This window comes from Lytechinus pictus, chromosome 5 (assembly GCF_037042905.1).
Source record: "Lytechinus pictus isolate F3 Inbred chromosome 5, Lp3.0, whole genome shotgun sequence".
Lineage (NCBI taxonomy): Eukaryota > Metazoa > Echinodermata > Echinoidea > Temnopleuroida > Toxopneustidae > Lytechinus > Lytechinus pictus.
In genome coordinates, this window is record NC_087249.1 from 28,794,905 (window position 1) to 28,819,646 (window position 24,742).

The 24,742-nt window shown below is 36.3% G+C and overlaps 1 protein-coding gene across 1 annotated transcript in view; it reads right to left on the reverse strand.

Moving 5' to 3' along the window:
* LOC129262158 (amiloride-sensitive sodium channel subunit gamma-like) overlaps nucleotides 1-24,644 on the reverse strand; it is a 46,335-nt gene extending 21,691 nt beyond the window's left edge. Inside the window, exons 1-5 of the mRNA XM_064100175.1 lie at nucleotides 24,181-24,644; nucleotides 19,294-19,466; nucleotides 11,434-11,537; nucleotides 7,257-7,420; nucleotides 411-515 (exon numbers count right to left, since the gene is read on the reverse strand). Of these exons, the coding sequence (XP_063956245.1) occupies nucleotides 411-515; nucleotides 7,257-7,420; nucleotides 11,434-11,537; nucleotides 19,294-19,466; nucleotides 24,181-24,552 (918 nt within the window). The 5' untranslated portion in view covers nucleotides 24,553-24,644. The remainder of the gene's footprint in view (nucleotides 1-410; nucleotides 516-7,256; nucleotides 7,421-11,433; nucleotides 11,538-19,293; nucleotides 19,467-24,180) is intronic.
* Nucleotides 24,645-24,742: the final 98 nt, after the last annotated feature.

Sequence of the window (24,742 nt, forward strand, 5' to 3'; positions counted from 1 at the left end):
ACACACAAAAAGACAAAAAGAAGTATTTGATAACAGAATTGAAATATATATATATAGAGATTTTCTGAAATTGTCTGAGTAAGAAAACAATTAAATATCTAGGGCATTTGATTGTATTATGGCATACTATTATATAATATCATAATTTATCTGATCATGTACTCTGGTTTCTTGTTTCTTCTTTTGTGGTAAATATGATTTTTTTTTCATTTACAAAGACTTTTTTTTTAAATGAAGATTGACCCATTTAATTTATATAAGCACCACTATCCAACACATTTTTTTTCTGATTCATTTCAAAATTCCAATAATACACGAAACATTGTGACATTTCCTTGAAATTGATCCTTCAGTGTGTGATAACGAGTAAGAAGTTGGAAGAAATTCTATCCATTTGATATTTTACTCACCGGAACTGAGTATATTATATGAGGAAATCTTTCTCGGAATATATTGTCTACTCGAAAATCGTCTGTACACGTCGTGTAAGGATATCCTAGCTGGTGTACTGAAATCTGTTTGGAAAAAAAGCGAAGACATTTTGAAGAACTTTTGTCATATTGATAAAACAAAATATGGAAATCAGGATTTCATGAGTTATTTTTTCCTCTTAAAGGGGTGGGGGCGACCCCTCCCATAGGCTACTGCATAACATTCGAAAGGTTTTACGGCACTGTTATTTAGTTTGTTTAATACTAAATTAAGGATATTTACGCCATATTATTATAGGTTATTCCGAGGTTATTTTTTGGCGTTTAGATGGTCTCATGAAAGAACATTAATTCCTTGTGTTGAAATAAAATAATATTCCAAGAAGAAGTATAGATTACGTCATATCAATGGAAAGATGTTTGTGTCGTATAAGCAGAGACGAGTGACATACAAATTCGGTATATCAGGCCCTATATAAGCGTTGCTTTTTAATTTTCTTCTCGACCATCGAGCCCCCATCGACCGGGTGGGTGTTTCAAAAAGCTGTTCGTAGGTTACGGCAGACTGTTGAGCCTTTCTTGGGAACTAAATCAACACCTATCAAAGTTTGGTGCTTACCATTTACGACTGGAAAGAGTCATCAGTCGATTGTAAAATCGCTCGTAATTTACGAACAGCTTTATGAAACACCTACAGGTCTTATCGTTGATTAATGACCGGTGTTGTCATTTACGACGATATTAATGCAGACACATTTAAAATGAAAATCAATACACAAGCGTGTCAAATAATCTAAATTGATTGATGTATGAATACTGACTTATAATACAAAAAGCTTTTTTATAAGGACAAGTTAGTTATTGACATGATGCAAATAAGATGTGTTACAAATGCATAAAACCATTTACACTATTAAATTCTTCACCACGAACGAAACATAACTACGCACCAGGGGCCGCGGAAGCGGGGGGGGGGGCTGGGGGGGCTTCAGCCCCCACTTTTTTTTTCCAAAACCGTGTACAAAAACGAAAAAATTACCATATGATTGTGATTTTTTGCTTGGTCAGCCCCCCCACTTTTGGCTCAGCCCCCCCCCCCCCACTTTGAAAACCGTTCCGCGGCCCCTGCGCACATGCGCAATTGTATTTTGACCTACTTCTGCAAGATACAATTGAGTGGCCCGTATTTCGAAGTCGGGTTTAATTTAACCCGGTAATTTAAACGCTTGTTAAACATGTTTAATGCAATGGTTTAACTATGGATAGCCAATAGTGGCATAAATCTCTAGCAATATAGTTTCAATGTATCAACTCATTTTTTATCAAATCATTCTCAATTTTTTGGAAGGATAAATAACATAGCTTTCTTCACCATTCGCGATTCATGAAAGAGCACAGTAAACATATAAGAAACATGCCATGTAAGGAAAATGTTGACATAATTGTCTTTCCTTAGTTTTAGCAGAGAGTTAGACCACTCTCTAATTAAACCTGACTTCAGAATACGAGCAAATGGGTTCAAATTCAATTTTGATTCCATCATAAGCACTGTGGAGGCTTTTTTATGTACACCTTGATCACTTTGTATGAATAGATACGAACCATTACATACAGCGGCGTAACAGGGGTCGGTGGCCAGGGGGGGGGGGGGGGCAAGAGCCAAAAATTTCCCGGTCATATCTTGGTATGAACAGGCCTAATGGTGTAATGAGGCAACTATTTTGACTTATAGATGAAGAGCCGCTACTGCGTGGGGTCCCAGGCAATGCCCCGGTAGCTTATTTGCATAAAATTTAGCAAGCTTATATAGCACAATGTTGTATGCAGTCCATCTTTCTTCCCGCTCTTTATTTTTAATCCTCGGCAGCCCGGTCGTGTTATTTTTTTTTTCTTGTAACTTTTGTTTTCTAATTTAGCTTTTGACTAATTCCATTCTACCTTCGTTTCCCGCTACTGTTTGCCATTTTGTCATCTTTTGATTTATTTCCCATCATGCTATTGCATTACAAAAGCCCTTTTTCAAATGTTCTTCTTTCGTACATTTTCCCGCTTTTTTTCCTTTTCCATTAAAAAAATATTCGTTTTCTTGTCACTTTTCCCTTTCCTTTTCCCCTTTCCTCTTCTTTCTCCCTCCCTTTTTTCTTTTCCCCGTTTTTTATTTTCCCGGTGAAATCCGCCAGGGGGGCAGCTTGCCCCCTGCCCCCCCCCCCGCCTGTTACGCCACTGATTACATAGTAATATTTCATTCATTATTTGTGTATGTTACTATTCAAAACTATAATAACAATATCAAATCAAGACAGTGGTTGTTAGGTCAACATTAAAATACGTATGACAGGTGGAGATACCATTTAGAAGTTGTAGAGTAAAATGTGAAAGACTGAAATAAAATATGACATCGAGTAGTGAAAATAATGAACTAGGCTAGGAATCAACTGGGAGCAAGAAGAGTTTGGAAATCATGTGAAATTGAGCAGTTTCATGAATTGGTCATTATGGCGGATGTATATTTATCTGAATATCAATCACGGAACGCTTTTGAAGTTTGGGTGGTGTTTATCATGCTTAAAATCACAAAATTATTATAATTTTCAAGTTTTTGTAAACGTTACTGAAAAAGGTGTTGGCGGCAAGGGCAGCCCCCGATCATTGACCCCTGAGTAATTCCGTGCCCCTCAACCCCGCACCATCAATTCAGTCCTGGCATATAAATATAGAGGTATAGAGGTTACGGATAATCATTTGGGATACGGCGACACATAAATTAGGGTCGGTAACAACAATTTTCTTCTCCGATTTCATGCCAAATTATTACTTCCATATCATAGAAAAGAGACAAATAGGAATAAATAAAAAGGAGAGGAGAAGGGGGAGGATGGGAGGGGTAGATGCAGTGAGGGAGGGGGGATCGGGTGGGGTTGAGGATGAAAGGGCTTTGAGTTCTTTGATCCAATACAATAGAACAATTAAGAAATAGTCTTTTCTGTTCTTGAAATCAAACTTTAAAGTGTCTACATTAATAATGCTTCTTCAACACTTGACCCCAAAAATTGTCGGTTAAATTTAGTTACTATCCCCGTACCTTTGAACATTCAAATTAAGCAGGTCATGCTTACGTTACATAAGTATTAGGCGAATAATGATATGAGCCTCCCGCTCACATAATTCTAGCAGGGCCCACTCTGATGAGAAGTTAAACGAGATTGAAAGCATCAAATGGTTAAAATAGAAATCGCTCGCATTGATTCTTTTTTAAAGTGATATTACATTTATTCATGAACACATCATTATAAAACCATTATTCAATTGCCTCTTCTTCATGTGCCTATGAAATAAGATAATTTAACATGCATTTAAGGCACTTATGATTGCCTGGGGGAGGGAGGGGCCGCCATTTTCCCGAAAAGTACACAGGGGCGCCAAAATCAGGTCGAATTTGGGACCCCTCCCTACGAAATCCTGGATCCGCGCCTGGATATGACTAAATTAATATGACCATAGAATAAGTTAACTGAGACAAGACATGTGTAGGTATCAAGCCAGTGTTGTAATGTTGTTCCATTTTTATGACAGACAGCGCATCTATCAAAACAAAGTCATGATGAAATCAAAACATTGACGAAGCGGGGACGACAGGTGTAACTGGTGGGTGTTTAATAAAGCTGTTCGTAAGTTACGAATGACTTTACGCACGACTGGAGACCATTTTTTGTGCTAAATTATATCCCTACGTAACTTATTTAGTGCCTAAGAACAGGTTCGAGTCGTGCGTAAAGTTGTGCGTAACTTTACGAACAGCTTTATGAAACACCCACCAGGTATGTTAATGGAGATCATTTGGCTTGGTAATGATAATAAGCATAGAAGAAAGCATAGATAAGATGGCATTGATCTAGTCAGTAGACTTAAGAAAAGATGTAGAGATGGATGGGAGGAAGGTGGAGAGAGAAGAGAGATTGGTGTGTATACATCAACCTCATCATTATCGTCGTCGTCGTAATCATCACCATTCACCATCAACATCACCATCATCCATCATCATCATCATCATCATCCATCATCATCCATCATCATCATCATCATCATCATCATCACCATCATCATCATCATCATCATCATCATCATCATCATCATCCATCATCATCATCATCATCATCATCATCCATCATCATCATCCATCATCATCATCATCATCATCCATCATCATCATCATCATCATCATCATCATCATCATCATCATCATCATCATCATCCATCATCATCCATCATCATCATCATCATCATCCATCATCATCCATCATCATCATCATCATCATCATCATCATCATCATCATCATCATCCATCATCATCATCATCATCATCATCATCCATCATCATCATCATCATCATCATCATCATCATCATCATCATCATCATCATCATTCATCATCATCATCATCATCATCATCATCATCATCATCATCATGCTTCTTCAAAACTTGACCCCAAAATTATCGGTTAAATTTAGTTACTAACCCCGTACCTTTGAACATTCAAATTAAGCAGGTAATGCTTACGTTACTTAAAGGACAAATCCACCCAAACAAACAGTTGATTTGAATAAAAAGAGAAAAAATCAAGAAGCATAACACTGACAATTTCATCAAAATCGGATGCAAAATAAGAAAGTTATGACATGTTAAAGTTTCGCTTAATTTCACAAAACAGTTCTATTCACATCCTGTCGGTATGCAAATGAGGAGACTGATGACGTTATCCACTCACTTTTTCATTTGTATTTTATCATATGAGATATGAAATATGCTTATTTTCCCCTCATTGTCAAGTGAAACAATGATTAATTCCTCCCTGAACATGTGTAGATAGCATTGTTTCATACTATATGGTTCAGTCAAGTTGGTCCTTATTGTCAAATCTGTGAAAAATTAAAAATTGTATAATTTAAACAATAAAAAACAAAAGAAATAGTGAGTGATGGACATCATCACTGTTTTGTGAAAAATAAGCGAGACTTTAAAATTCCATAACTTTCTTATTTTACATCGGATTTTGATGATATTTTCAGCGTTATGCTACTTCTATTTTTCTCTATTTATTCAAAACAACATTTTTCTGGGGTGGACTCAGTCAGACCGCAGGTCCCTATGCTAATGAGCAAAAAGGCCAGATTCATCCAAATCATCTCGTGGCCGAATCCTCCTCCTTGCAAAATCTCGTGATTCGTGAGATTTTCTTTCTCTAAGAATTTACCTGTTTTAACCTCAAGTTAAATGAAATAGTATTGCACCATCAGATAGAGTAAATGTTACTCTTTCATACTGGTCATTTATTTTGTATACAATATTTTGTTAAATAAGTAAATTTCTGGCCTGAAAATGTGCCTCAAAACTGAATTTTCTTCCTCTGTTTTCTTTTGCAAATTGTGCAAAACTTTTTATTTTGAGCCTCAGTGATATCTATATCACCATAAAGCTGAACTTCTGTACTTTCTCACAATGCCACTCTTGATATGCGGCACCTTTTAATCGGGTCAAGATCACACTTTTCCCACCAAGGTACAAGACGAGATTTCTGAAATTTTGTACTTGCATGAAATCCAGAGTTCTGATTGGCTGGATAAGGTTCACAGAACAACAGGCGCGGGGTATTTGAGGAGATTACCACATGGGAAGTGTGACCTTCCCATGAACCCAGGCACTAGAACCGTTGGAATTGTGAAAATAGCAGCTTTTGTCAGGTGAAAATAATTATTTGTAGCATATTTTAGATCAAAATTTTAACCTATATTACAAAATCTTTGAATAAATTCAAACACATGACCTGAAAGAATGATTCTTCTTCTTTACAATGATACCAAATTCATGAAATTCGATGCACAATTAGAGCAGCAATGACCAATGAAAAGAGGTGTTTTGGTCCGCATCAAGCTCATTAAATATGCAAAACATCTCAAGTCATGAAAATCACCTGCCGTCTGACTGGACTTGACCTTTAAGTATTAGGCGAATAATGATATGACTAAATATATGACCATAGAATAAGTTAATTGAGACAAGACATGTGTAGGTATCAAGCCAGTGTTGTAATGTTGTTCCATTTTTATGACAGACAGCGCGTCTATCAAAGCAAAGTCATGATGAAATCAAAACATTGACGAAGCGGGGACGACAGGTGTAACTGGTGGGTGTTTAATTAAGCTGTTCGTAAGTTACGAATGACTTTACGCACGACTGGAGACCATTTTTTGTGCTAAATGATATCCCTATGTAACTAATTTAGTGCCTAAGAACAGGTTCGAGTCGTGTGTAAAGTTGTGCGTAACTTTACGAACAGCTTTAAGAAACACCCACCAGGTATGTTAATGGAGATCATTTGGCTTGGTAATGATAATAAGCATAGAAGAAAGCATAGATAAGATGGCATTGATCTAGTCAGTAGACTTAAGAAAAGATGTAGAGATGGATGGGATGAAGGTGGAGAGAGAATAGAGATTGGTGTGTATACATCAACCTCATCATTATCGTCGTCGTCGTAATCATCACCATTCACCATCAACATCACCATCATCCATCATCATCATCATCATCATCTTCAACATCACCATCATCATCAATTACCGTCACCATCATCCATCATCATCATCATCATCATCTTTATCGTTGTCCCCATCATCATTATCATCATCATCATCATCATCATCATCATCATCATCATAACCATCATCATCACCATCATCATCATCGTCACCATCATCATCATCATCATCATCATCATCATAATCATCGTCGTCGTTGTCCCCATCATCATTCCTTTATATTCCTAACCTTTGTCATTCCAATTGATGTTGCTCTTCCTGGGGCCAGGGTAGAGCCTGAATCCTCGGGGAATGGCATCTCATTCTGATCATGGATGAGGAGTCTAATTCCAGCTGACGGTTGGAGGGTAGAGATGTACTCCTCTTGGTCTATGAAAAGCTCTAATGCAAGTCCTGTTAGAAAGAGAGAGAGAGAGAGAGAGAGGAAGAGAAGGAGAGAGAGAGAGAGAGGGGGAGAGAGGACGAGAAAGAAAGTATAGTGTTAGTCATGTGGCGCATTATTTTAGTAAAATCGATATGGGATGCTTTTAAGGCACATTAATATAATTCTGAACATGAGCATGATGACATGGTACATGACTGTATAGATAGCTGATCGGCTGCTAAACGTATACAGAACACAGCAAGGATAGACAAAAGATAATACGGATAAAGACGAATTAAAAAAAGAAAAGAGTAAGGAGAAGATGAGGAGAAGGGGTGATGAAAGTAAACTTAAGAACAAGAAAGAGGATAACACTGATTTCTTCAGATGTAATATGGAAAGAGCGGAGTGGAATGAGGGAGGTGGGCAGAAAGATCATTGGAGGTGATGTTGAGATATTCACAAGATCGTGATACATTGTAGCGTTTCTCTATCTTCTCTCAGATAACAACAAATCATAACAATCGTATTTGACTGAGGATTCACATCAATTCAAGGATTTTTTTTTCGTTCCACACTGAGTTATGGGACAGTATTTATTCACCAATGCCATCTTCAATGCAATGCTTTTAATATTTGATGATTCTACCGCATGTGAATGACTGAAGGCCGTGGAATGTGTGGGTTTTGATCAGTCGCTCGAAACACATTTATTGAGATCGTTCATTGAAGCTAAAAGGCTATATATTCGCCATGGTCAGAGCATTCTTATAGATTCATTAATTAACATTATTGATACTGAAGGTGAAGGATAGGAATAGACATGTGATGATACACTGGATCGTAGCACGGGATCTTATTTAGTGGGCTATCAGTTAAGCTCTTTTTGTAAATTTTCTTTTCAGAAATGAAATCCGTTATCGGTATAAATCATTTTGCGATGCATCAACGCGGATTGTCACGATTGTATTGCTATACCAAATCTACGTTAGATGTAGACTTAACGGTAGATATGACCTTTGCTGTAATGGTGTCTTATATGAAATTACACTGCACTGCAAATTTTATTGCACTGTTTGTCTGATTTTCTTTCCTCTTTCCTTACGAGGCCTCCATCAATTTCAAGCTTAAGATTGAGGTCCCCCACATTTCAAAATGTATTAGCCTATATATGTATCTATGTATAGTGTGATGATAAGTTTACTTCTACCAATCGCTGTTGAGTTGTGAATATTAAACATAATGAGATGAGGCGAGGCCAACTCAACAGATGACGCAGGACACCATTATTTGCTTAAGCTTTCGTCTTTTAATTGAGACTTCGTCAGAAGCGTCTGAAAAATATAAGGAGATACAACGTCCAAGTTTGTTTTGCACATCAATGAATTATCACCAAGTTGAATATATTCCATAATGACAAATAATTAATGAATGAACAGATAAATAAATTAATGAATAATAAATAATTAATTCAATTAAAATAATAATGATATAAATGAAAAAGACATACCTGTAATTACAGACTATTGTGATAGTTAAATGACCGTATCCTATCTCGTTCTTTAGGAAAGTGGCAAAAATTGCAAAAAGAAAACATTGGTTGCTAGGTAGTGAAAGCGCAAAGCGCATTGGTAATGCGCATAAAATTTATGTCACAATGAGTATGAATATTCATGATATTAGATATCGTAAGCTGGAGGATGTTGACGAAAACATTGTTTCTTACAAGCATAGTAATTAAATCTCTATGAAACGATATAAATTTTGAAATCAAATCGAGTAAAGATTATAAATAAAATTGTTGATAAATCGCGTAATGACCAAAAGTCTCACTTCTCAAGCTTGGGTCATCTAGAAAGCACCTAACACCTATGTATATATATATTTTTTTCTACTACAGGTAATTGTTTCAATAATAAGGGATAAATTTATCAGGTATAATTATATTTCAATTAGAATGTTAGAATGAATGTATGCATATGTTATTCATTATGTCATTTGCTTATTGTTATGTTATGCTGAGAAAACATGATTACACTTGTATATACTTTTGTTATTGGAATGTGGAAATACATAAAATAAAACAAAATTACAGTAAGTCATGTCTCATATCAAATCAGGGGCGGATCCAGGATTTTCCAAAAGGAGGGGAGGCAAATTTTTCGGAGGAAAATTTTGACAAGCAAAAAAAAAAGTCTTCAAATTCAAGAGGTGGCACACCTCTTTTTTTAATGGCATTTTTACATTACAAATTTTAATTTTGCTTCTCAAAAAAAGGGGGGGGGGCACGTGCCGGCTGTGCCCACCCCCCTGGATCCGCCAGTGTGTCAAATCACATTGATCTAACGCATGAGGATCCCTGTCTCCTCTCTGCACATAATTTACTGAGACTGTTTAATTCACCATCACACTAGATCTCTCGCATCTAGCTTATCTGTGGTCTGTCGGTGAACTTTCTCCAATTCTACAATCATTCAGTTACATCTCCATTTTTTATGAAGGTTTATTATTTTCCAAATCCAAATACCAAGGCTTCAGGTTCGGTTTCTCCTGTCTGTTTATATGTCGGCATGGTCGGCGGGTTGGGTTTTTAATTTACCTACTGTATACTGTGGGTGCGTCGTGGTCTATGGTTCTGACTTTCGCCTTTGAAACAGAGGGTCGTGGGTTCGAATCCTAGCCATGGCGTGTTTTCCTTCAGCAAGAAATTTATCCACACTGTGCTGCACTCGACCCAGGTGAGGTGAATTTGGTACCTGACAGGAGTAATTCCTTGCATGCACTGATCACCGGTGATGGTAGCTCGAGCTTAAGCCGGGGTCATAATAGCAGCGCTTTGTATCCTCAGGCAAAAACTATTATTATTACACGAAATAAGCGTTCACTATACAGTGCGTATCCAAAAAAGTATACACTTAAAAAAATCCTGTAAAATTATACATTTGTAATATCTTGAAGATTTTTCAGCATTTTAACATTGGCACAGATCCATTTAAGCAAATGACGATATAACTGTCGAAAAATATTTCCGCTTGAGTGAGCACCACTTGCTTTTGAAAAGTTAGTGAAAAATGATTTGCGCAGAACTTTGAAATAGTTATGCGAATAAAAGTAGACCTTAATCACGAAGAACACGTGGAATTTAGCTAGTAAAATTGATTTGAAGATATCTTTTACCTTTTAACTTGTTTCCTTGCCCAAAACACTTCGAAGGGTGCATTGCGCCCCACCCCACTCCCCCACACACCGAGGCCATCGTGACGATATTTGCTTTACACTGAACTGTGATTTACATGAAATGGCTTAGACTTGATTTTCATTTTGTTAATCATTGTCAAGCTCGGAAAAAGTGTGGAGAAACAAGTATTAAATGAGAAATGAAGTGTAAACCCACTCTAAATGATAAAAACTTAGTGAAAAAATGCTGGAGATGTCTGATATAAACTTTTGTTCAGATTCAGTTATGTCCTCAGATCCAGCTGACACAAAAAGGATAAAGGTTGTGCTTACTAAGTGTTGAAATTTCAATTTGGGTGGCCAAATTGTTACAAAATGCTTGAATGTATCCGTTTTATTTCAGTATGAGAAATGTTTCGCTGGGTAAGTTTGATTTCTCCCTTTTCCCTTGACACAGCGTGAAAACGAGCATTTCTGCGCAAACAGATTTCTGCGAGCTTTACAAAAATGGACAGTGCTCACTCAAGTGTAACATTCTGTCAAAACTTTTACTTTCATTGGATAGATAAGACCCAAACCCAAGATTATATGTGAAAAAATTACCCACATGTTGTATATATTTTAATTGCCAGGGCTTCTTCAAAGTGTAAACTTTTTTTGATACGCACTGTATAGGAAGAATTCTCTCTCCTCTCTCACTCACTGTTCTCTTTCCCCTCTGAGTCCCTCCCACCCTCTTCACATCTCCCTCCATTTCGTTCGATTTAAAAGCCTCTCAAGAAATTACCCCTGTAACATTATATTACATCTTAATTAATCAATACCCCTACGAACCGTGCCGACAATCTCAAGAAGAATGACTTACCATATATGGGTCCTATTTCATTTGACCGTAATGGTAGGCCGGCGACCCCTGAGTTAAAGGTGTAGCAATTTCCATAAAGGTAGTTAAAGAACCAAGTAAAATTCCTGGAAAAAAAAGAGGAAAATAATGCTCAAAACTTTCTCTTTTTATCGAGGTCTTTCTTATGGAAGATTCAAAGTGACACCCAGATGTTATAATCATCTCGTCATGTCTGCATCTCTTAGGGAAAAAGATAAGATGACGAGATCTCGGATCTCGTCATGTCTATATCCCGTATGAGAGATGATCAGATTACAAGATCTTGGATCTCATCATGTCTACATCTCTTAGAAGAGATGATCAGATGACAAGATCTTGGATCTCGTCATGTCTACATATTTTAGAAGAGATGATCAGATGGTAAGATAATGGATCTCGTCATGTCTACATCTTTTAGAAGAGATGATCAGATGGCAATATCTTGAATCCGAGATCTTGCCATCTGATCATATCTCCCACAGGATGTAGACATGACGAGATCCGAGATCTTGCCATCTCATCATCTCTTCTATAAGATGTAGACATGCCGAGATCCAAGATCTTGTCATCTGATCATCTCTCACACGGGATGTAGACATAACAAGATGGTTATCTGAATATCTGGGTGGCACCTTTAAGCTTCCATACTTTCCTGTACAACAACCGAATGACAAAACTTTGCCTTGAATGTGTTGTAAATGTGATACAATGCTAACATACTCGATAAAATATTTCTCGAAATAAAATAAGCAGTGTCAGAGAGGCGTGTATCATGTTATCGTGCACACCGAAATCAAACTTAAATGTATTCCGGCTTAAAAACAATAAATGTTGAAAATAAAAGAGAGATGTTCTTATTCTTTTATATATAAATTGTCACATTTTACAGTTATAACGGCTATTCACATTTTCATTGGATTGGTATTTTCATCCCCCACAAGTATTGCTAATATACGTTTGAGCAGTAATGTCTATTGGGATGAATTCAATTCAATTCAATTCATTTTATTGTCATGTATAAAAAACACAAAAATTGTCCTCGGACTCCTTTCTTAACAAAATGTGCATTAAACAAAAAAAAAATCATTCACAAACTATAAATACATCAAAATAATACATACATGTAGTATGAATATATCAATAAAATAAATATACATAAATATACCCTGTCTGCATGCTTGAGCACCCACAACACGACACCAACCACTGACCCACTGTATGAAACAAAGTGTCACCCGCAGTGGAACAATGCAATCTAAGGTGGGTACTCAAGCATGCAGACAGGTACCAAGAGCTATGAAGTGGATACATGAATACATTAAGTGAATAAATTAGATTAGAATAGTATTGTCTATTATCTCACAACTTTTGCATTATAGCACTTTGATGCCCAGGGTATAAAGGACGTTCTGAACCTTTCTGTTCTCACCCTTGTGAGTCTAATGCGACCAGATCTGTTAAAGACTAGCTCCCCATGGAGCGGGTGAGTTTCATCTTTAACAATGGCATTGAATTTGGAACATATCGCCGATTGTACAATTTCTTCCAGCTTTGTTAAAGAAATCCCAGTGATCTTGCTTGATTGTGAAACTATCCTTGCCAATTTGGTCTTGTTTTTCTCTGTTAGGCCACTGAACCAGACAATCGAGCAAAAACATAGCACATATTGGATCACACTCAGACACTCTGATAGAAGAGTACTAGGGTCTGACTTCTCATGTGAAAAGATCTAAGCTTTCTAAGGAAATATAGGCGTTGGTTGCCCTATGCATAAATTTGTCTTGTGTTTTCGTCCCACTTGAGTTCAGAGGCGTCGATCATGGGGGGGCAGGGGGGGCGATCGCCCCACCAATGAAAATATTGGGGGGCAAACATATCATTTTGCCCCCCCCCCAATAATTCCGGATATGCATAAAAAACAAGATTGTAATGTTCAGCAAGCGAGATTGAGATACACAACTCGTTCTTTATTTAAAATCGTGCTCAAAATCTCCGCTTTTCAGATTGGAATATAAAAATTTTCAGCTCGCGCTTCGCGCTCGCATCATTTCTGTAGCAAAAACCCATACTTTTCATGATTAAATTGGTGAATGTAAATGTCCCGTTTTCAGTTCTAAGCCTCAAAAGAACTGCTTCAATTTGCAATCATCTTTTCTTGGATATATAGCTTGTTCTTTATCAAAAACGTCCAGTAAACTGTCATTTTTTCAGATCGAAATGTCAAAATTTTTAGCTCGCGCTTCGCGCTCGCATCTATTCTCTTTTAGATACAAATCTTAATCATTGGTACCAAAAATGCTTTAAAATTTTTTTTTGAGAGCTATGCTCCTTTTAAAATCTACGATCTTATTTCCACGGCATTTACTAAACCTTTTGTGATTACTTTATATATATATATATATACATATATATATATATATATATATATATATATATATATATATATATATATATATATTGTGTGAAAGAAATGGATGAAGAGAACAATGGTAGGCGTAGCTTAAATCAAGGTTCCCCAGAGCTATCTACCCTTTATATATATATATATATATATATATATATGTGTGTGTGTGGGTGTGTGTGTGTGTGTGTGTGGGTGGGTGTTTTGTACGATCGAGCGCCTTTGGAACGTTAATGATTTTGCCCCCCCCCCAATCTGAAAAATGGATCGACGCCCCTGCTTGAGTTTGTTGTCTACAACCGTTCCAAGATACTTATACTCGGACACCTGTTCAATACCATCATCATGAACATATACAGGTGAATGTGGATATTCTCCCCTAGTCTTACGAAAGTCAAAAATCATTTCTTTTGTTTTTTGGGTATTGAGTTCCAATGATGTCTGTTCTGTCCAGGACACAAACTCTTCGATACAGAGTCTATATACCGTTTCATCATTATCTCTGATCAGTCCTATGATACATGTATCATCTGCATATTTAATAATATGGCAAGATGGGGCATATGAGGGCGGGTTACACAGACTCTGGGTGCCGGTCAAAAGGGTAAATAGATACGGGGACAACACGCACCCTTGCGGAGCCCCTACATTCAAGCTTCTCTCGCCTGACACGGTATCACCAACACGAACAGTTTGTGATCTGTTTGTCATAAAGTCACCTATCCAACAAGATAAATGAGGAATCACATGCATGGTATTGTGTAATACCTCAACCAGATACTGTGGTACAATTGTATTGAATGCTGACGAGAAGTCAATGAACAATACTCTGACATAGGTCTTAGCCTCTTCCAAGTGCTTACAAACTGTGTGTGTTAAGAATGCAAGAGCATCTTCCACACTTCTGTTTCTTCTATATGCGAAATGGGGCCCGTTGCAGAAAGAGTTGCAATCAAACGCAACTTCAAAAATCATGCGCAACTTGATTTTCAACAGCGCGCATTTGGGACTTGCGATTGATATTTTGACTTGCGTTTAAACGCAACTCTTTCTGCAACGGACCCCTGGGGAGAGGGTCCTGATAGTCTACAGTCTCTTTCATCAGTTTGCAATCATGATTCTTTCTTTTCCCTCCGGTAAATTGTTGCCACATCCACATCGACTAATCGATACAATCCGACCGATATTGCGCTAATTGTAATAATACCATCGATTTCGGTCAGTTTTGGAATCGCTATCTGTGATGTGACTGCATTGATGATCTGGCTTTCTGTTTCATAACAACGTCGTGTCATGTGAATCAATGTCTGCTAAATCCATTTCATATAATATTGCTCAGACACGTCCCAGTGGGAACTAAATGATTGAGCAATGGGATGAATATCGGCAGAATAGCCTGCAGTAAATAATAAATGATGGTTATCCATGATTGCATCGTTAAACAGATTTAGCTGCTTTGAAGATCATTGACCCATGCCGCCAAATTTAATGCATGGTTGATGGTTGATCCTAAATAATTGAACATGAAAATTCATTATGAAAATGGTGGTTGTTCATTGAATTAAAGCAATCATTCATCTACTAGATCAATGATTATATAAAATCGTATGGATGTGTGTGAGTTCAAATTCTTTGCATTAATGAAGTTTCCTTTCAGTGTGCCGCCAATAATTAACGGAAATCTTTTTAAATCAGGTGTGATTATACTGCTCTCGACCCAGGTGAAGTGAATGGCTACCGGGTTTCTATGAATCCATTTAATGCTGCAAGCGGCAGCTTGAATTATACCTGAGAATATTAAAACAGTGTGCTCGGAATGGTTTATTTTTTTAGGAAAATTGCGGCATATCAATGTATATCGTTATCATCGTTTATATAATTGTAATTACTCTCATAATTCATAACTGTATTTTCTTTCCGAAGTGATTTATAGAAAGTCTTTAAATCAATAAAAATTAACACTATTCTTTCTAAGTATTGAGTAAAATGCTTCGATACGTATTTTTATTCTATTCCGTTACTTAGACTTAAAGGTCAAGTCCATCCCAGAAAAATGTTGATTTGAATAAATAGATAATAATTTAACTAGCATATCACTGAAAATTTAATCAAAATCGGATGTAGAATAAGAAAGTTAGGACATTTTAAAGTTTCGCTTATTTTTCACAAAATAGTGATATGCACAACTCAGTGACATGCAAATGAGACAGTCGATGATGTCCCTCACTCACTATTTCTTTTGTTTTTTATTGTTTGAATAATACAATATTTCATTTTTTTTAAATTTTACAATAAAGACCAACTTGACTGAACCATATAGTCATAAACAATGCTAATTCCACATGTTCAGGGAGGAATTAATCGATGTTTCACTTGACAATGAGGAGTAAATTAGAATAATTCATATTTCATATAATAAAATACAAAAGAAATAGTGAGTGGATGACGTCATCAGTCTCCTCATTTGCATACCGATCAGGATGTGCATATGACTGTTTTGTGAAATTAAGCAAAATTTAAAAATGTCATAACTTTTTTATTTTACATCCGATTTCGATGGAATTTTCAGTGTTATTTTTGTTGGATTTTTCTCTTTTCATTCAAACAAATTTTTTGTTGGGGTGGACTTGTCCTTTAATTAAAAGCAAACATGGTCAGTGATCCGTAGGAGCATTTCCATGATCTTGCTTCTGCCTCCTCCCCTCCAAGATTAGCGCGGCACTGAGGGGGTTCTGGTAACTACCCTATTAAAATTGTTAAATTTTAATATTAAAAGTGTTCATATCAAAGCACTTGACGACATAAAGAAAACACCGTATCATCATTATCACATGCCGTGTATATACATACGTCTTTGTGGCCCTTTTTCGGGGGGGGGGGGTGGCTCGAGCGATTTGGGGTTTGAGCCACCAAAGCCCGCTCCCCTGTAGAACCGCGCCAGCCTACCCCGTTGTTGACCCTGCCCCCTACTTCCGTTTGTGTTTCATTATTTTCCTGTTATTTTACCTGCTCAATAATTAATCAATCCTTTGATTAATCACCTACAGATCAAAACGTCATCTCCCTTCGGCACTCTGACCGAAAGAACTATGAATTCTATATGACCATTAATTAATGAGAAGGCCTCTCAAGATGACCAAGGTCAAGTTTCATGGAGCGCAGGTACTCGATACAGCCACTGTGAACAGTATCAATCAAATAATATTTGGTTGGTGAACGAAGGATAAAAAAGTAATCTCCAATATGTTCAATGTTGACTCAGGTATTGGTATTGGAAGAACAATATATTGCATTTCCCAGATACAACGATCCAAACCATGTTACTAATAGCCCAAAATTTACTGATATTTGTCTAAAAACCTGCTTCATTTTACGTTTGGTGCTGTGCCGATGTAAAATTAGCATTGCATCAACACTTCGGCAAATTAAGACCAAAAGGTCAACAACTTAAAATCATCCAATATTTACGAAAATTCCACCCTCGGTGCTATACGTGGATGAAATGTTGATCTTAAAGAAATGCAAATATTTTAAACAATTCGAAAGTATATTCCATCCTGCCAACATACTGGGCAACATATATACTGTCCACTGTGTTGGGTAATGTATATTGGTAAAAAAAATATATATATTCTTGGCAATTATCAAATTTAGCAAATTTATTATCCAACTATTAGTTTTTATTACCCAATTTGGGCAGATTTTAACCAATTGTTGTGTGGACAGTATGTTCCCCAGGGTTGGTTAAAAGTTTGGCATTTTTGCCCAACTATTTTAAGAGTGTATATATTCTGTACACAGATTTATCGACAGGTAGACCCAAACTCATTCCCCTTTTTATCATCAAGAGATTATTTAAAATTTGTTGAAAAAGATTTGATATATTATGATATTACTGAGCATCGAAAGAACATCGAGCGATCATTACCTTCCAAAAAAATAAAAGAAAAAATAACAAGTTGCTTGAAAATGCCATCATTATTTCATGATTGAATTTGTTTTGTACAGCCCATCATGTTCACATTGTAAATAATTTCTTAAATTGGGCTTTACATATTTTCAAACAAACATCGCTGTGAGGTGCGTTTGAACATCTCTGAGCAGGGGTGGGTCTAAACTTTCTACAGAAGGAGATCGCCTTATGAATTTTCTATGCAGCAAAAGAGGAGAAATCAAGAAAGAAGAGCATCATAACGGATGGGCAGAGTAGTAGGTCCATGTTTAAAGAGTGGAATGGATCTGTAACTCTCCATTAATTGCCCTATTTATTCAATTGTGGGCGAAAAGAAAGACTTCACATTCATATCGTTCCGCCCCCACTCCCACATACCCTGGCGCCGCCCCTGTCTTTGTGTTTATGGGATTCGCAGGTAAATGCTTTTTTTTTCACCTTCACAACACTGTAGCTACTTTTAATCAGACACCCCCCCCCCCCATTCGAAACATGGATCGACGTGTGACAGAATACCCTCTTAGCAATTGTCAGGCGAAATGATCTTTAGTGAATGTTTGTCAAGATCTATTCTGTTCGTCGTTTCTGCCGTGCGGGCTGAAGCTAAAATGTTGCTTCCTGTTACTCCATTAAAACCCCATGTTCATTAGCAGTCCAAGAACAAACCCTCCATCTCTTTAAGGGGACTGCATTTTTAAGAGCGAATTTACCAATAGTAATTGATTTGGTTCAAGAACCCCATTATTGGACTTATCCAAGCTCCTCCGTGACAGTGTCGTGGAGTCTTTATATATTCTGAGTTGATTCGTGATCACAGACTGCTAATACCATGGCAACGACCGTCATGTTGTTATTTAGAAGTAGAAAGGGGGGGGGGAGGGTCTCAGACCCATCATAGAATAAAACGTATGTTAAATCCTTTCTTATCATGATTTTTCATCGCTTTTAATTTTATATGGGTTACAGAAATAGCAAATAGAACAAAATATATTATAAATAGAAAGAGAGCATGTCTGTGTGCGTGTTTTAGATGGAATTTCGGATGTCCTTTATCAAGTATTGAGTCCCATAAGCATAGTCATGTGCATGTACTGTAAAGATATTCCAGGTTGAATATGAGGTTTTTTCAATTGTCATTATTAGTTGACTCCTAATGCTGTAAGAATATTTAAAACAGACAAGGATGTGTTATCCAATTACATGTGGGCAATTTGAATTACTTCAATACAGCCTTTTGAATCTTAATTCAAAGTGACGATATGAAATAAAATAGGTAAAAATAATACGGAAATACAATGAATCAGTGTCAGGCAAATCAATAACGTAGACAGACACGTATGGTACAATTTTGTACCAAAGTATGTTTATCAATACATTCTGAATTTTGAGGATTATGCAAAAGAATATAGTTTTTGGGGTGTCACATTATCTTTAATATTTACACGAATATAATAAAATGATAGAATGTTTTTTAAGAACATTTACTTACGCAGGCGCACAAGGTGAACCATGAAACGTGCAACTGAGTAACATATCATCGAGCTCATGACCGATGTTAAACCGCTGTTCGTAAGACATATTACCGACCTCTTGGGTTGCCGATTTGAGGATCTCCGTAAAAGCATCTAATGAAGAGAATTCGAGATTCTCCCAGTCTCCGTACTGAAAAGAGAAGATAAATGATTTTCAGGTTGTCGTTTTATCCTCATTTTAAGACTATCCTCAAATGTAATCACTTGACCTATTTTGCATAAAGTTCTACAAGATCTGTCTAAGCATCCTGAAGTTTAAAAAAATTGAGAAAAATGGGATGTCCATATTGACAACTTATATAGAAAGGCTGGTAATGAAGTCAAATATTTGAGTAGACTCCACTATTTCTTTCAAGAGACCGATTTAAATTTGGGATAAAGCCAATATATTGCCCCTTTTCGACTATATGTGGATATTTTAATTTTAATTTCAGCAGTGCTGACTTTGAAAACGACTATGGACTAATTATTCTCAGAAACACCATTCATATGATAATAAAATACTATTTTCATTGACCCTAAATGACATATGGCCTTGATCATGTGACCTACGGCTTGTGCAAGGCGATCACTGATCCCTTATGTCCACATTTTATGAACTATATCCATGAAATATACAAGTTATGATGGCAATTCAACAAATACCCCCACTATGGCCAAAGTTTATTGACCTTTTTAGTGACATTTGACCTGAAACTCATGTAAGAAGTTCACTGATATTTGATTCCGCTTATAGTCTTTGTTTCATGAAAAAGATCTATACACTTTCAAAGTTTTGACATAAAAAAAATACCTAGGTTAAGATTTCGTTTTGATTTCCCAATATAATCTTAGTTCATTGACTCGAAATGACCTTTGAACGTGGTCATGTGACCTAAAACTCACACAGGATGTTCAGTGATACTCAATTACTCTTATGTCCAAGTTTCATGGACTAGATCCTTAAACTTTAGAAGTTATAATGGCAATTCAACAAATACCCCCAACATGGCCAAAGTTCATTGACTCTAAATGACCTTAATCATATGACCGGAACGAAACATTAACAAACTTAGCAGCAAAAAACACGCAGACGGGCACTCGTTTGACGTATAATCAAATATCAATAAATCAAATTAACTAAGAACGACATCTTGAAAATACTGATAATATACACCAAATCATCAAGGTCATGCTAGCACAAAATACGCACAACAGTTGATGTTCCGCAAGTTATTTATAAATTACAAGTTCTTCTAAACATTCTCTTAAATGAAATGACAGAAGGAGCTGTTCTAATTCTAATTGAATTATCAAGCTTATTCCATTCAAATATTGAAGAAACAATTGGACTACACTCATAACAATCAGTGCGAAACTTGGGCACGCGTAAATATCCACTGTCTCTCTGTCTGGTATGATGTTCATGTACATCATTTTGATTGGTTAAGTTTACCTGAAGGTAAGAAGGTGCTAAATTATGAACACATTAATATAACATCAAAACGCAACTGAGCTCAAATCGTTTGTCTAGTGTCATCCATTTTAGACTTGCGAACAAATCAGCCGACGGTGTGTCGTATGTCTTGTTCAATATTATTCTTGCAGCCCTCTTCTGAATTTTCTGCAGCTTAATTGTATGGAATTGATATCTATTCGACCATACAGCAGAACAGTAATTAAATATTGGCAACGCTAAACTGTTATAAAGCAACTTTAAGGACTGCACAGGCAAAGAACTTTTCGCTCTCTTTATTATGCCAATACTTTTCTGAGTAAGTATACATACATTTTCAATTTGTTTTGACCATTTCAGTTCTTCATCTATCAAAACTCCTAAGCATTTGGTGAATTGAACTCTATTTATCAAATCACCATTTAACGAAATCGTGAAAGAATCTATTTTCCTGAGATTAGCACGAGAACCTATTATCATGACACAACTTGGTTTTTTCAGTGTTGAGGACGAGCTGATTATCTTTAATCCATGCCATGGCCTTGTTTAATGCAACAGTTAATTTTTCTTCAAAAACTGTCGCATCAGTTTAAGTGTATAAACTTTTCATTTCCTGCTTTATAATAATTTTAAGGCCTGCATGTGTTTAGCAGCTAGGTATATAGCACTCTCTAAAACAGTATATGTTATCAATGCTGATTAGGGCAAGCCTTTCGTATTTTTACTTATCTGTTCTTTGTAATTGTAAATATACATCATTGGTATCGCTTTTAATTGAGGGAAAATAATACAGTACAATACAATACATTGTAGGCCTACAGTAAATAACCTCCGATGCCCCCAGGCATGTAATGGTTGCCTTGAAGCTGAACATACGGCAATAATCCCATATACCCTCATATTGATCAACATGATTGAATATCTAAATAATTATAAGGGTATCGGGGATATATATAAAGTTTGATATCATGATTCGTAAGTCCATGGTCACAAACATGACGATTCCGAGTTTTTTTAAAATCTCATATTTCGTCGGTGTGATTATTACTGCTGGAAGGACGTGTATATTCTACTTTCTCATCCCCTTAAGGACGTTCCACAGTTAAAGTGAAATCCATGTCATTTTCACCAAACTTTGCATGAATAATCAAAATATGCAAGAATTAACATGGGTCCATATGCTTGATTTTTTGCAATAGAGCTTCAAACTATATCAAAATTATGTTCTTAAGAATTGCCCATTCAAAAGAATTTCGAATATTTAAACCTCACGAGATCACTACAATGGCCCGTATTCTGATAGCAGGTTTAACTTAAGCTCAGGTTTAAAGTTGTAGTTTAAGTATGGATAGCCAATTGCTACATAAATCACTAACCGTAGAGATATCATGCTTCAGCTCATTTGTTGTCTAGGAAGTAATAAATAGATGATTGTCTTCATCATCGATGAATCAGGAAAGAGCACAGTGAATATAAGAAACATACAACTTAATGACAATTTTGATACTTTTGGCTTCCCATACTTAAACCTCAACTTTAATTAAACCCGTCTTCAGAATACGGGCCAATGAGTTTAAACTTATATTACTCAGTCAAAATCCATAAAAAATTCATTAAATTTCGCAAGAGGGTTAATATTATTGTATCGTTAAGATTGCGAATCTATTTATAGTGCTATTCGCTTGCTATGTTATGTCTAACAGCACTGTCAGTTCTTAAAAATGGCGTAAAATGTAACAAAAACCCAATCTAAAAAATGTGAAATTTCAGTAACAAACTAGAAAAGTACAATAAATGCTGCACTTTATTAAAAATCCATGTAATTTTCACCAAACGTTGCAAAGTTGTAGAGGAAGGTATACCTAAGAGGTGCAAACATTAAAAAATAGGAGTTCATGTGCTTGTTTTCAAACAATCATCACTTTTATTAGAGCAAATGTGCGTTTTAAAACACAAAAATACTTTGTTATTATAATATAGAAACAAAGTATTAAAACGTAGAGTGGTTTTGAATTTTTCTTCGTATTATGAAGAAAAAATAAAAACCACTACCATTTATTCAAACTCGGGGTCATATTCGTCATACTTTGTAGCACTGCAGATTTTTGAAATTGTATAGGTATTTTTAAAAATTGTCCATGGAATACTTAACTTTTTTAGCTTCACAAAATAACGCATCGGATTTGCAGTTAGAGTACAGATAATTAGAAAACCAACTCGTACCTACAGCTAATTAATCACCTGCTCATCCATTGTGATGTCAGCGCGCGGAGTGTAAAATGTGCGTAGATCACAATGGGCACAAACATAACTGTGGAACGTCCTTAAAATCACTTGATTATGGCATAAACGATGACTGTCTCTGATCAGCGTTATTATATATACATGTATATATAGAAAAAAATTGTATTTAGGACTGTGAAACAATAATGTTCGTCAGTGGCGTAATGAGGAAAAAAAACTTTGAGGGGGGGAGATATGGCGAACTGCGTTAAAGTTATGATAAAATTTGCTAGCGACCAAAAATTTCGACATTTTTATTACAAAAATACAGTTTTGTGATAGATTTTGAAATAATATTCAGAAAATAATATCATACGTCACCCTTCTCTCTTTCCTTTTCGTTCCTTTCCTCTCTTTTTCTTGGCCATGATTTTTTTTTTTTTTTTGGGGGGGGGGGGGAGGGGAGCAAGAGAACCCAAGTCCCCACCCATCTGTACGCCATTGATGTTCGTAATACCATTTATTGGAAGACCTTCAATCTGTGTGTTTTTTTTTTCAAGAAAGTCGAGGGATTGAAAATTTGCAGATCAGTACTGAGGTCTTTTCTAGAAAAATCAAACGTGTTTAAAAAAATTATTATCATAATTGTTATTTTTATGAGAGATTGTCCTTTTTCTAGGATGACAAATTAAAAGGGGGTCAGTATTTTGTTCATTCAGATAAGACATTTTCTATATCTAAACAATGATAATAATAGCGCACAATCGCAGTACTAATTGTTACACTTAATGCACTTTCATTTTGACAAGAATGGTATATGAATGATTTTAAAATCCTAGTAAATTTCCAAAACCTCCTTTAAATTAGGCCTATGATTATAATAGAAACATGTACTTCACGTTACAAATTCAAGATAGACTTTTCAGTGTGTGACTACAAGCTCAAAAATATTGTGTTTTATTGTAATAAATTCGCCTTTATTTTATATCTTATTCGTTTTTGGACTATTTAAATGCACCGAAGTATATGAATTAGGAAGGGGATAAGTGCAATTGCATACAAAAAAAACCTGAATGCGTCTGGGTTGACATATTCCTTTTAACCTTGAACAAACATGGTCTATCACCTGATTACTACTTTAACGAAATTAATTGATAAAATTGATGGATAAAGAACAAACCAATACTTTCGTTGAAGAATTCCACTTCGACAATAGGACGCCGCTCTCCAATCCCAAGATTTCTGTGAGCTCGAGAGAGACGTTGACAACGCTCGACTGTCGATACGGATTCATGTTGCACACGGTGACGGCAGGGAAGTTGATCGTGGGTTCGAAAATGACTTCGACGTTGACACTGTAATCGAAATTGTAATATTTACGGATGAGGTTTCCGCTGAGTCCGATGAAGAAGCCGAGAGCGACCAGGAAGAGCAGGGACCAGGCGAGACGCCGTGGGAGGTTCTCGGCACGGACGATGTTCGGGATGCCATGTGCTCCAGTATTCTCGAGCATCGGTTTGATCAAGTCATAGACGTCGTTCTTAGCTCGTTGGTCCATGGTTGCATTCGTTGTCGTGCCTCGTAAGGAAGTCTCGCTCTCTCGCGCTTAATAAGCCATCAAATAGTATACTAGTCGCTGTCCGCGCCGTTCCAAATGTCAGCTCAAACAAACTTTCATCAGTGGTTGTCGCTGTCTGTTTGATTTATTCAAGCTGCGTGCAAAGTAAGAATGGATTTAATGAAATAAT